At 44.1% G+C, this 12,874-nt stretch overlaps 2 protein-coding genes across 2 annotated transcripts; both read left to right on the top strand.

The window, feature by feature from the left end:
* Window positions 1–925: 925 nt before the first annotated feature.
* tmc2a (transmembrane channel-like 2a) lies at window positions 926–8,242 on the top strand. Its single transcript, XM_020111316.2, has 20 exons — window positions 926–1,709; window positions 2,071–2,109; window positions 2,219–2,681; window positions 2,864–3,016; window positions 3,351–3,441; window positions 3,526–3,607; window positions 3,696–3,802; window positions 3,912–4,010; window positions 4,127–4,269; window positions 4,483–4,630; window positions 4,774–4,962; window positions 5,228–5,407; window positions 5,515–5,673; window positions 5,774–5,902; window positions 6,019–6,086; window positions 6,695–6,934; window positions 7,007–7,132; window positions 7,238–7,316; window positions 7,429–7,549; window positions 7,634–8,242. Exons 1-20 carry the CDS (start codon window positions 1,673–1,675, stop codon window positions 7,825–7,827), a joined length of 2,847 nt encoding a protein of 948 aa, XP_019966875.2. The 5' UTR covers window positions 926–1,672; the 3' UTR covers window positions 7,828–8,242.
* Window positions 8,243–8,740: 498 nt separating this feature from the next.
* LOC109644881 (annexin A1-like) lies at window positions 8,741–12,378 on the top strand. The gene is made up of 12 exons (XM_020110346.2): window positions 8,741–8,877; window positions 8,954–9,032; window positions 9,188–9,293; window positions 9,438–9,532; window positions 9,966–10,079; window positions 10,281–10,371; window positions 10,578–10,714; window positions 10,903–10,996; window positions 11,582–11,677; window positions 11,803–11,861; window positions 11,960–12,082; window positions 12,203–12,378. Exons 2-12 carry the CDS (start codon window positions 8,964–8,966, stop codon window positions 12,257–12,259), a joined length of 1,041 nt encoding a protein of 346 aa, XP_019965905.1. The 5' UTR covers window positions 8,741–8,877; window positions 8,954–8,963; the 3' UTR covers window positions 12,260–12,378.
* The last annotated feature ends 496 nt before the right edge of the window (window positions 12,379–12,874 follow it).

Raw genomic sequence — 12,874 nt, forward strand, 5'->3', positions numbered from 1 at the left:
TCATAGATCGTATCGTGTGCCGTAAAATATATCTGTAGATGCGTGAAAGGATAACTTAGGGTTGAGTCAGGGGATCAGTAAAGTAGGATTCACCCTCTGGGGACAATGAATGTGCAAAGAATGTGTGACACTGTGGCTGATGGACGGTCAGACCAACGGAGGCTGAAAACGATCTTATCTTTATCTGATCTTTCTATTGGTCTAAATATAAGTGTTTGTGAGTGGGGAGGTTTCATAAAGACACTGCGATCATCTGACTGTAACTTCAAGGCAGGAAAGAGTTTGTGGTGTGAAATTCTCCAGACTGTGACCTCACAGAGTCTGACACTGATGTTTACAGATGAGGATGAAGATGAATTCAGCTTTTACGGTCGAAAACAGTTTTTGTATGACGTCAAATTTCAGGTTTACAAAGACACAAACTCAAAAATTTCAGATCATTCTCACGTAAATAAATAATGGCCTCTCAGATGCATTTTCAAGTATAATGAATTCTTTCAGTACCACCGTCATGCTGCAGAAGATCGAAATGTGTTGATACACAGAAGAATTTCTCTTTTCAACGTTCATGTTGGTGATAAACCACTAGGGGGCGTAACATCCACACACAAGTGACTAAGGAACATTAACTTCTTGTGGATATCGAGCAATTTAGAAAAGTATGAAACTGTTTAAAACAACAGACACGAACCTGGATATTGTTAATTCAGTTTTTGGCTGAGATCTGGATGGGGTGTGTGTGTGTGTGTGTGGAGGGGGGTGTAAAAACAAAACAAAAAATGAGAAACAGAAAGAATCCATAACCCCCCCTCCCCCCCACAGAGCAACCAGACATCCCCCAAAATGAAAGGAGGAGGCGTGTGTGCACTGCGTCTGAATGGATGTGATCCATATCTCACCTGCAGGAACCGACAACCGTGTAATAGAATCATTTTGGACGTGAAAAGTGAGCTGTTCTCTTATTATTTAATGAGGAGCTTCTTTGCACAGTTTCCAGTTCTGCACAACACACACACACACACACACACACACAGGGAGCAGCTGTCAGTCTGTGCTTCAGGCCGCCTGACTCACCGACCTGCCACATTTCTACTGATCACCTCCGAAACCAACAAAACATGAAAGATCAAATTCAATTCTGCAGCTTTAAGGTCATCTCAGGGTATTTACTGCTCGCCTAATGAGGCCTGCACACAGAAACCTAAACCTTCATTAAATCTTAAGGCTGTCTGGTCTTCTCCTGCATGTGTGTGTGTGTGTCTGTGTGTGTGTCGTCTCCAATAACCAGACGAGTGAGAGTGTTTCAGCGTTTGAGATAAAGTGTTTCTTTGCTCATTTAGGAAAAGCAAAGCAGCAGAGTGTCACTGAAGAATCGGTTTGATCCTGACATGAACCACAGGAAAACTCCACATCTTCTTCATTATAATAAAATATCCCACCTCCTGCTCGACCCTCCTCTGTGGAATCCCCTCTGCTCTCCATTATTTAATTTACTGCACCTTTCAAACAGCACCTGTAGAGAGCGGGTCACATGCAGCAGCTGTCGTCATAGTTACGCCACCGTCAGATACCTGAGTTGGACGCTGGCGAGGAGCCGAGGGAGACGAGAACCAGAGGCAGACGGATCCAACGCTGCGGAGGACACAGACTTTTTTATTACCCGTCCTTCATCATGCCAAGAAAAAGTGAGGAGGTTAAAATGGACGACGGTGAGTTGAAGATCTAAAGTTAAGTTTATTTTGTTTATATTAATTAATTATAATTTGAGTTGGACTAATTGACATTTTATGGTGAATTAAATGGTGAAACTGAGCCATGATGCCAACACATACGTTTTCTATTGTCACGTCTTCTGTCTACTGTTGAGTTCCTGAAACTAAAGTTGGATCATTTGTTATGAAGCCGATGGAAAGTTTCCATCCTACCGAGACATTTTGAGAATTGTTGAAGACAATTACATTTTGAGTTTAAAATTAATTTTATAGTATAATAATTATTGTTGCGGTTGTAAATGGAAACGTTCGGATTCTGTTCAGTGTTAATTTCGTTGTTTTGTTCGTGTTCTTGCAGTCGGGATCGAGGTCGATGGAGATTTGAGTGACAGTGACGGTGAGTGGATAAATAATGAACATGTCACAGCAGGACTTAAGTCAAAGTTCGAATTCTACACTAAGATTACAATGAGGTGCTCGGTGCGTTTTATTCTGTCTTGATGCAGATGGCGCCACCCAGAGGAGAGGGAACAGAAGGCAGGCGGCCGGAAGAGGAGGTGCAAAGGGAAGAGGCCGAGGCAAAAAACCAGCCAGCGAGGACGAAGAAGACGAGGAGGAAGATGAAGCTCCCAGGGGACGAAAAGGTGCAAACAGGAGGAAGCCTGCCAAGAAACGCGGCGGCGGGGGCGATGATGATGAGGACGACAGCGAGGACGAAGCCCCCAAGAGGAAACGAGGAGGAGCAGCCAATAAGAGAAGAGGAGGCAAAGCTCAGGACAGCGATGAGGAGGATAGTGATGAGGGGAAAGGAAAGAAGGGAAAGAAGGGAGGAGGGAGGAAAGGAGGGAAGGAGGAGGAGAGTAAAGGTAAGAAGGGGGACGCCAAAGGGAAGGACAAGGGGAAGGACAAGGGGAAGGACAAGGATGATGACAAGGACAAGAAGAAGAAGAAGAAGAAAAAGGACGACAGGTAGGAGACAGAAAGGAAAATTACCTGTGAGAATGTTTCTCTTTAAGAATCCGATCAGTTTAATGATTTATTATTTCCACTAATGATTTAATATATGAATCCTCACAGAGAAGCATCTTGACTCAGAAACCTTTTCCTCTCAAACTTCCTCCTCCACCCATCCTCCATCTCTCCTCCTCCAGCTCATCCGACTCCAGCTCTGACTCCGACGAGGAGGAGTCCATGTCAGAGGGCGAGATGGGCCGACTGATGGAGGAGGTGGAGGAGAAAAAGAAACTGATCGCCACCATCAGGAATAAGCCGTGGAGGATGAAGCGGCGCCTCACGCACCTGAGGTAATCTGCTGCTTTGAATTTTACATGAGGTTTCTAAAATGCGACGCAGATTCTTCTCTGAACTTCAGCTGGGAAATGTTCCCGTCACACTTCTTATCAGAGCCCGAGCGAATTGGATGTTTGAGGGTCGATGCCGAGAGTACAAATACGATTTGATTCTTCCACAGATAAAACTTGAATGACTACATTGTCCTACATAACATAAAATGCACATTTGTAATATTTTTCAAATCAGGGTGTATCAGCAAATGGGAACGCAGATACTTATATATCGGTCGACCTCTGCGTCTTATTGCGAACGGAGTAAAAGAATCGAGAGTTTGTCTCTTCACAGGGAGGCTCAACAATTTGTGGATAAGTTTGAAGGCGCTCTGGGGAAAGGAAAAGGGAGGAAGTGGTACGCCTACAAAGTGATGATGACAAAGGTGAGGAACAAACCCATTAGTTTCTTGTGTCCGTTTCGTCTCCGTCTCTTCAAATTGACCATCTCTTTGTTTTTGAAATCTCAGAAATGGATCAAGTTTCAAAGGGATTTTGAGAATTTCAGGACGGCCTGTATCCCGTGGGAGAGGAAGATCAAGGAGGTGGAAAGTAAGCACAGCTGGATTGTTAACCTGAGGAGCAGTGACAGCTTGTGGACATATGTTGAGTCCAAAAAACGTCCTCTCAATGTCCTCAGGTCACTTTGGGTCCTCGGTGGCGTCTTACTTCATCTTCCTGCGTTGGATGTACGGCATGAACCTCGTCCTGTTCGGCTTCACTTTCGGACTGGTGGTCATCCCCGAGGTGAAGTGATGTGGTTCTAAAAACGAAAAAATCTTTCATGTCGCATTTTTCAAAATAAGAAAAATATACTCTACTCACAACTCTACACATCAATGTTTTTGTTTTGCAGGTTCTGATGGGGCTTCCCTATGGTTCGATTCCCAGGAAAACTGTCCCCAGAGCAGAGCAGCCCACCGCTCAGGACTACTCCGTCCTCATGGACTTCAATGTGAGGAACACTTGAATACAACCTTTTCAAATTTTAAACATCCTCGCTAACATGGCAGCACATCTACGTTATACAAACCGACCCTGATGAGAAAGAGAAACGTCTTCTTTTCTCAGGGCTACTGCAAATACTCGGTCCTGTTTTACGGATTTTACAACAACCAGAGGACGATCGGTTTGCTGAAGTTCCGGCTGCCTCTGTCCTATCTCATGGTCGGGATCGGCACCTTCGGCTACAGCCTGATGGTCGTGATTCGCACGTGAGTCTGCAAAAGAAACTTCTCAAACAGCCTCCTTCACCTGTCCCTGACATAATGTTCTATACGTTTTCATTATTTTAATCTAATTGTATTTTGCCATCAATTTGATTTAATCTAACATAGATTCTTTAACGTGACATCACAGGATTAACAGATCTATCTCCATCCGTCCATGTGTCCATATGTGGACCTTATGTTTATTTATTTTTCCAGAATGGCCAAGAACGCTGACGTCGGTGGTGGAGACGGGGAGGAAGGAGAGTTCACGTTTGCCTGGAAGATGTTCACCAGCTGGGATTACCTCATCGGCAACGCAGAGACCGCCGACAACAAATACGCCTCCATCACCACCAGCTTCAAGGTAACCCTGGCAACCGATAACCAGACACAAATATGTGCAAACATCCTCGTGAACTTTATTTTCAGAAGTTCACCTCGACGACAGATTCGTTTCCCCCCCGCTGATTGTGAATCCTCCCTGTTCCCGTTATCTGCCAAGAACAGGAGTCGATAGTGGACGAGCAGGAGAACCAGAAGGATGAGAACATCCACCTGCGGAGGTTCCTCAGGGTCCTGGCTAACTTCATGATCCTCTGCAGCCTCGGCGGCAGCGGGTACCTCATCTACTTTGTGGTGAAGAGGTCTCAGGAGTTTGCTTCCAGGACCGACCTCAGCTGGTACGAGAAGAACGAGGTAATGAGACGCCGCTGACATGGGAACTACTGACGACGACTAAGAGTGAAGTAATAGTTATTAGCTGCTGCTACATCGTGATTTCTGTGCAACAGATTGATAAATACGACTAATAAAACAGCGCCCTCTATAGGCACACGTGATTAATGCTGATCAGTGTCCAGGGAAAGGAAAACAAACATGAAAATAAATAAAAGAGAAATAAATGCAGATAAATCATTATTGGACATTATTTGATTTTCACTGTGTTCCTGTTCTGGTCCAGTTGGAGATCATCATGTCTCTGCTGGGTCTCGTGTGTCCTCCTCTGTTTGAGACCATCGCTGAGCTGGAGGACTACCATCCTCGAATCGCCCTCAAGTGGCAGCTGGGACGCATCTTCGCCCTCTTCCTGGGAAACCTCTACACCTTCCTGTTCGCTCTGTTCGATGAGGTCAACACCAAGGTCTGATTCCGTGTGTATCTGATTCTTCTTAATTGTTATGTCCACTTTTCAGGGATGATCATAATCATTCGCTTAAAAATGACCTTTTCTTCTTTGTGCCTCTGTAGCTGGAAGAAGAGCAGTCCATTAAGAACGCCTCCATCTGGGCCATGAAGGAATACTACGCCAACTTCACACGTCTGATCAACGACTCTGAGGTCACTCCTCCTCCCATGGATCCTTCTGATGTCATCAGAGGACCCTGCTGGGAAACTGCCGTCGGCATTGTAATGAAAATAAAAAGTTTGGAAAATAAAAGTTAGTGACAGTATTGTTATTGAAGGTGATTCAAGATAAATCCAGAACTCACCTCTCTGCTGTCGTTAGGAGTTTGTGAAGCTGACGGTGTCGGACATCCAGGTGACCTACCTCACTATTCTTATTGGAGACTTTGCCAGAGCCGTCATCGTCCGCTTCCTGAACTACTGCTGGTGCTGGGACCTGGAGGCTGGATTTGTGAGTTTCATATATAAACTTCATGTGCAGACAACTGAAATGGAAGTTTTCCAACAGAGAAAAATCTTTGTTGTTCTTAAAGAATTATTTAATTCACTGTCTCTCTTCACCTGCAGCCGTCGTATGGAGAGTTCGACATCAGTGGAAATGTTCTCGGATTAGTTTTCAATCAAGGGATGATCTGGTGAAAACTTTATTTCTATAACCAACAAGCTCACGAGTGTGACCACGGGTCCAGTGTGTGTGTGTGTGAGTCGACATGCATGGGTGTGTGTTGCTGCATGTATCTGGTATCGCTGATATCACATGATATCCAGTGAAGGCTTCAGGTTGCAATGGAGCCGCTCTGCATCATGAACAACATTTTGAATAAGACTGACTATCACCAATTATATGTAACATGAAGATGTGTTACATCATTTCACGTTGAACTGTAACGTGCTTCATATTCAAATGTTTTAAAGGACACATATTCAGGTTGAATCGAAATATATTTTAATTCGTTTTTTAATTGAATTAGTGTTTTTACTTGAAAAGATGTGTTACGAATATTAACAAACACTAACCTACAGAACACAGAGGAAGGAAAAACCTTTTCTCCTTTAACTACATTATTCAAACACACTTTTTACAGTGTTCCGGTATATTGTTATATCAAAAGGTCGATGTTAAGAAGTAGTACACTGATTTTAAATTCTCTGCATTGACCTCAATTCAATTCAAACAAAAGGAAAGTTTTAACATCTAAAGATTTGTGTCTCGACATCTGATCGCACGATTCGATGCTTTTAGGATGGGCGCTTTCTACGCTCCCGGGCTGGTCGGCATCAACGTGCTCCGCCTCCTCAGCTCCATGTACTACCAGTGTTGGGCCGTGATGGCGACCAACGTCCCCCACGAGAGAGTCTTCAAGGCCTCCAAGTCCAACAACTTCTACATGGGTCTGCTGCTCCTCATCCTCTTCCTCAGTCTGCTCCCGGTGGTCTACACCATCATGACCCTGCCGCCCTCGTTTGACTGCGGACCCTTCAGGTAACGACTCACACTTGTAAACACGATGCATGAAGAAGACACGCTCGTACTTGACCGCGTTGACGTCTGCAGTGGGAAGGCAAAGATGTTTGACGTGATCATGGAGACCATCGACCTGGACCTGCCCGCCTTCATGGGGACGCTCTTCAGCTACGCAGCCAACCCGGGCCTCATCATTCCAGCTGTGCTACTCATGGTGTGAGTGTGGAGGAGACACAGCATCACACACACACACACACACATGCAAGTTTACAGATTGTTTGATTGTTTGCAAGTAATAAACGTTTCATCTCTCCTGCACAGACTGGCCATCTACTACCTGAACTCAGTGTCTGAGGCCTACATGAACTCCAACATGGAGCTGAAGAAGAAGATGCAGATGGTAAACACACAATGTAGAAACACGTGGAGGGAGACGATGGAATCACATGGATAAATATACTGTCGATGTTTAACACATCTGTTCTCCACCTCTCTCTCCTTTCTCCGTCCAGGCTCGGGACGAGGAGAAGAATCGGAGGAACAACACAGACAGCACCAATCAGGTCATGAAAGACCTGGAGGACCTGCTGCCCAACCACTCCCTCGCCCCCCCCGCTCCTCCACCGGAGCCTGGTCAGTCAACTCCGCAAAAACTTCGTCTGACAACCTCTGTGAACGGAAACACTGATGTCTAAACATTATTCTCCATCTAAACAGAAAAACCTCCAGAGCCTGAAGCAAAGCCGACCAAGACGAAACCCGGCAAAGCAGTCAACCTGCAGAGAGACGTGGCTCTGGCATCACCCAACCCCAACGCTCAGAGGCCAGTGAGTCGGCCTCCGGGGCCCAGAGGAGCGGGGCAGATGCCGGGGCCAGGCCGGGGCCGCGGGAGAGGGGCCCCTCCGAGATAAGAAAATCCACGGCCCTGCAGGATGTGTTCTGCTTCTGAAATCATCACATCAGGAAAACGTTGTAAAAACCCACAGGAGCAGACTTCAATATGTTTGTTTGATGGACGATAGAGACAGTTTTTCTCATTTAGCTTTGAGCTCATCAAAAGCAGGAAACAATGATTGTTCGTGTCCACACTCACTAAACCAAAAGGAAATGTTAAAGCATAATTTCATCCTGTTCTGTTCAGATGATTTGGAAAACATCGGCCTCATGATCTCACCTCAGTTTGTTCCTGTATCGTATGTAAACACAGCGTGGTCACGTCTGACCTCTCGCTGACCTCCAGCTCATCTGAGGCGTTTTTTAAAATTTCTCTCACGTTGACTTTGTGATTTAAGATTCTGACTCTGCAGTAAAGTTTTAAATCTTTTCATCCCTGTCTGTTGGTTTGTTTGCAGGATTACGCAAAAAACGTCTGAACAGATTTACATGACATTTTTTTTGCATTTTCACATATTTCCCAGGGATCTTGATGAACAAATATAATCTAAACCTGATGACTACCCACATCAAGTATCTCAGGAGCAAAGACAGAGCGATTACAGAACTTGTTTCTTTCTAAATCCACAAAACAAATATGTATTTCCTCTTTTAAACCCATATCAGTCATGTTTGACCTGCAGTAGTTGCAGCCCAGGAGAAAAATGTGGCTCCGTCGTGTCGAGTCAGTATTTATGTGAGTTTACTTCACCAGAGGTTTTAAATCATGAGCCACAGTCGCCTTTATCTCAACTGACACTGTTTGCTGTGTTTCTGAGAGAATAATAAGTAGTTTGGCCACAGGGTGAATCACCTGCACATTTCCATCACATGTCACCCAACCAGTCAGATGTGTCCAAGCCTCAGACCCGTCAACCTGCAGGAATGTCGAGAGCTGGCAGACGATTGGCTGGTTCACGCCGGCAGGTGTAAAATGAACCTGCCTCAAAATCACCTGCACAGAATTGGGTGGAGACGCTGCAGAGCGAGTTTTAAACTGATCCGTGAGGACGATCTCCAGCGGCAGGGTGAGGCTCTCTGATTTTTCAAACACGAAAATAGAGACTGTTTTAAATCACCTTAACCTCCTGTTTGTCCTCCCAGCTGAGTAAAGATGTCCATCTTCAAGAGGTTCTTCAAAGATATCATCCACGACAGGAACCCTGACAAGGACACCGTCAAAGTGAGTGAAACATCACCTGTGGGAACAAGCAGACACGAGGAGGCCTGTTTTAAGGAATACTGTGGAAGTCTCGACACTGTCTCTGACTCGTGATGAAACTGGCGTTTTTGAATTCCTGATGTTCTGCAGCTGAATGTTGCTGTATGTTGTTTCAGGTGAAGGGTAAACCCAAGCCTAAGTATTATGGAACAGTCACTCCGTATCCGAACTTCAGCGCCAGCAGCGACGCCTCAGTTCTCAACAGTGCCATCGAGAGTAAAGGTGGGTGTGTTGGTTTTTTCTGTGCGTAGTTTAAAAACTGGTCTTCTTTCCTTTGTGATGTTTTTATGCTTCTATTCCTCTAAAGCAAACTGAATGACGTCTTTGTATGATAATGAAATGTACAAACTCATTTGTCCGTTGCAGGAGTGGATGAGGATGTGATCATTGCCGTCCTGGTGAGGAGGAACAACGAGCAGAGGCAGAAGATCCAGGCTGTTTATGAAGCGTCCACTGGGAATGTGAGAAATTTACTGTTTCCATTATATTACCATTATTCAAACCATTCATTTAGTTACAGAAACAAACTTAGCATTTATAGATTTGCAACTCAAACAGGCTCCCTCAAAAAGTCCACTGCATTAGAATTAAAGCTGCAAATGCAATTTTCATTTTTTCACTTTCACACTTATTTCAGTTTCAAGCATGACTGTACTACTTTGGAGGGAAATAATAAAATCCTCCTCTTATAAACGAGCATTCAAATTCATACATTATAAAACAGTTACGCCCAGCTACAACATTCACGGTGGATATTCCTCATTCTTGATCACTTAAAAGTTTCCTGGCTGAATATTTGGAGATATCTTAACGACGTCTTTTTAACTGATCTACAGTTCAGCTTTACTCACATTTTAATGATCGACCGTCCCCTCGCGTCTTCATCTGTTGCAGAAGCTGGATAAAGCTCTGAAGTCGGCTCTCCGCTCAGATCTGGAGGACGTTTCTCTGGCTCTGCTCATGACGCCGGCTCAGTTTGACGCCTACCTGATCAGGAAGGCCACAAAGGTAAAGATCAGGATGCAGGAGAATATTTCAAACATTCAAACAGTGAATTCTTCTCTGATTTGACTTCACGAGTGACAGCGACTGTATAAGTTCTGTTACTAATATTTTGAATTATTGTACGAAGCTTAATATCCTATAAAAAACAAATTTCTCTTGCTTGCTTTTTTAAAATCTCCTCTCCTCCTTCTGGTTTTCCATCAGAGGTTTGGGACAGATGAGGACGTCCTGGTGGAGGTTCTGGCGACGAGGTCAAACCAAGAGATTCGAGAGCTCAAGAGTGTTTTTAAAGCAGGTTCGATGTTTGTGTCAGTTGGTCCTGAAAGCTTTTCACATATCATGTAACACGTTCCTGACACACAGTGTAATAAGACTGAATTCCCAGACTGTGCGTCTCTGTAATCGCCCGCTTGTTATCACTGTCAACAGCCACTGTGGTTGTGTCATTATTTTCCTGCAGAGTTTGTTGTTCTTTGTGCTGAAACGCTGCTGTTCCCTCAGAGTACGGAGAAGAGCTGGAAGACGTTATTAAAGACGAGACCAGCGGCGACTTCACCGAGGCTCTTCTGGCCATGTTGAGAGCAAACAAAGACGAGAGCAATGAAGTCAACATGGGGCTGGCCGAAGAGGACGCAGAGGTGAAACAACAAATCCCCCGAAGACACAAGTTCTCTCCGACGTCTTTGTTCTGTCTGCAGAGATTTCACAATGAAAACACACAAATGAGGGCGTGGCTTTGAACCAACTAAAGTGTGTGTGTTTGTGGTGATGAAGGAAACTGTCATTCGGAGGTTAAGAAGTTGACTGTGACTGATTCTCTGTGCAGACTCTGTTTGAAGCCGGTGAAAACACCAAAGGAATCAACGTGTCCTCCTTCATCGAAATCCTGACCACGAGGAACGGGCCGCAGCTCTCCAAGAGTGAGTGTTTGAAACGCTTCAGCTGGTTTCACTCATCAACACAACACACACACACACACACACACACACATCTGGACGAACCGGTGGAACCTCTCTCATCCATGTCACAGGTGGAACACACCCAGCAGTGTAAGAAGATTCTTACCTTCACCGGGGATGTGATGTTTCTTGAGTTCAACTTTTTAAAAATTCCTCCAGTGAGTCTGTGGTTTGCTCATTTTAAAGGGGAAATTAAAATTGTTATTATATTTCTTCAATCATTCTCACACATTTCACACGTCAAGCTGAATAAAGTACACATTAATAAGTATATGAATCAAGACAACGACCTGGATGTCCTGAACACAGCTTCACATCTGGTTCTCCTCTGTTTAAAGCTGTTGTTGCACTTCAACAATTTCCACAACAACCACCTTCTGACTGTAAAACTGTTGTTTGTCATCTTTTGTATTTGAGACGTCTGCACGCATCCCTTCATCTCAGCTAAAGACTGTTTTTGAAACACTTGTTTGAAGACACATCTGGTTTCTGTGTCACATCTGCAGCATTTACACATAAACACGTGTTTGTGTGTTTACCCGTTAGCGTTCGAGGAGTACGCCTCTGTCAGTGACCTCTCCCTCCCTAAGGCCCTGTTGTTGGAGCTGAAAGGAGACATCGAAGACTGTCTCATTGACATCGGTAAGAATGACACCATCACATCTTTGCTGACGTGAACATGCGTCACTGAGGGACTCGAGCAGAGACTTCCCACTGGTCCACTGCGCCGCGTGTGTCTGATCACTTTCTGTCTGTGTCACGTTCAGTGAAATGTGCCTGGAACAAACCGGCGTTCTTCGCTGAGAAGCTCCACAAGGCCATGGAGGTGTGTATGAACGTGTCCCCTCTGTCATGACCAACATAGTGTGTAGTCGACGTGTAGTCGACGTGTTCATACCTGGAGGTTCTGCTCTGTCGTCTCAGGGCCACGGCACATGTGAGGACACTCTGATCAGGGTGCTGGTCAGTCGCTCCGAGATCGACCTGAAGAAGATTGTGGAGGAATACAGGGCCATGTACAACATCAGCCTACAGGAACATATACTGGTCAGAAGATATGAAGAATCACGTTTTTACTGAACGTTTTTAATTTTTCACTTTCAAACTAATTAAAGTAAAGAAAAGTCTTTTTCAGTGTGTTTCATCTGACCACACTTTGTTTTACAGAATGACACTAAGGGACATTATCAGAAGGTTCTGCTGGGACTGTGTGGACCTCACTGAACTGAGTCTGCTCTGGAGATCAAGGCTGTCGTGTCGTCTGGAGGCCAGCGTCTGAAGACGAATAAATATCATTGACAAAATTGTCTTTCCGAGTTGATCGAAATAAAACAAAAATATAACTGCTTTGTGTTCTCTGACTAAAAAAAAACTCATTTATAAAATCAATATCTATAAATAAGTTCATGTTCTCCGAAGGATTTGTTTTTCTTCTAGGATTAAATTGTGGTGACCGGTTTTAAATAGATAAAAAGATACAGAGATCCCAGAACAGGGGAGGGAAGTAACAAAGTACAAATACTTCCAGTTTTTAAGTAGATCTGTACTTTACTTGAGTATTTGTTTTTTTTTAAAACACGCTCATTACTTTTGATTTAACGCATTTGGGGGAAATTATCGTATTGATATTTTGCATCATCGATCACTGCCTTCCAAAATTTAAAGTCTCTTCTTAGAGTTTATGAAGAATTCAAGTGAAACTGAAAGATTTAAAATTGAATTTCCTTCGGGATCTATCAATCAATCAATCAATCAATCAATCAATCTATCTATTATTAATTTGTTGTATTTTTTACTCTTATTATTTATCATCATTATTATTTCAGATCATTTGATTCG

This window comes from Paralichthys olivaceus, chromosome 18, assembly GCF_024713975.1.
Source record: "Paralichthys olivaceus isolate ysfri-2021 chromosome 18, ASM2471397v2, whole genome shotgun sequence".
Lineage (NCBI taxonomy): Eukaryota > Metazoa > Chordata > Actinopteri > Pleuronectiformes > Paralichthyidae > Paralichthys > Paralichthys olivaceus.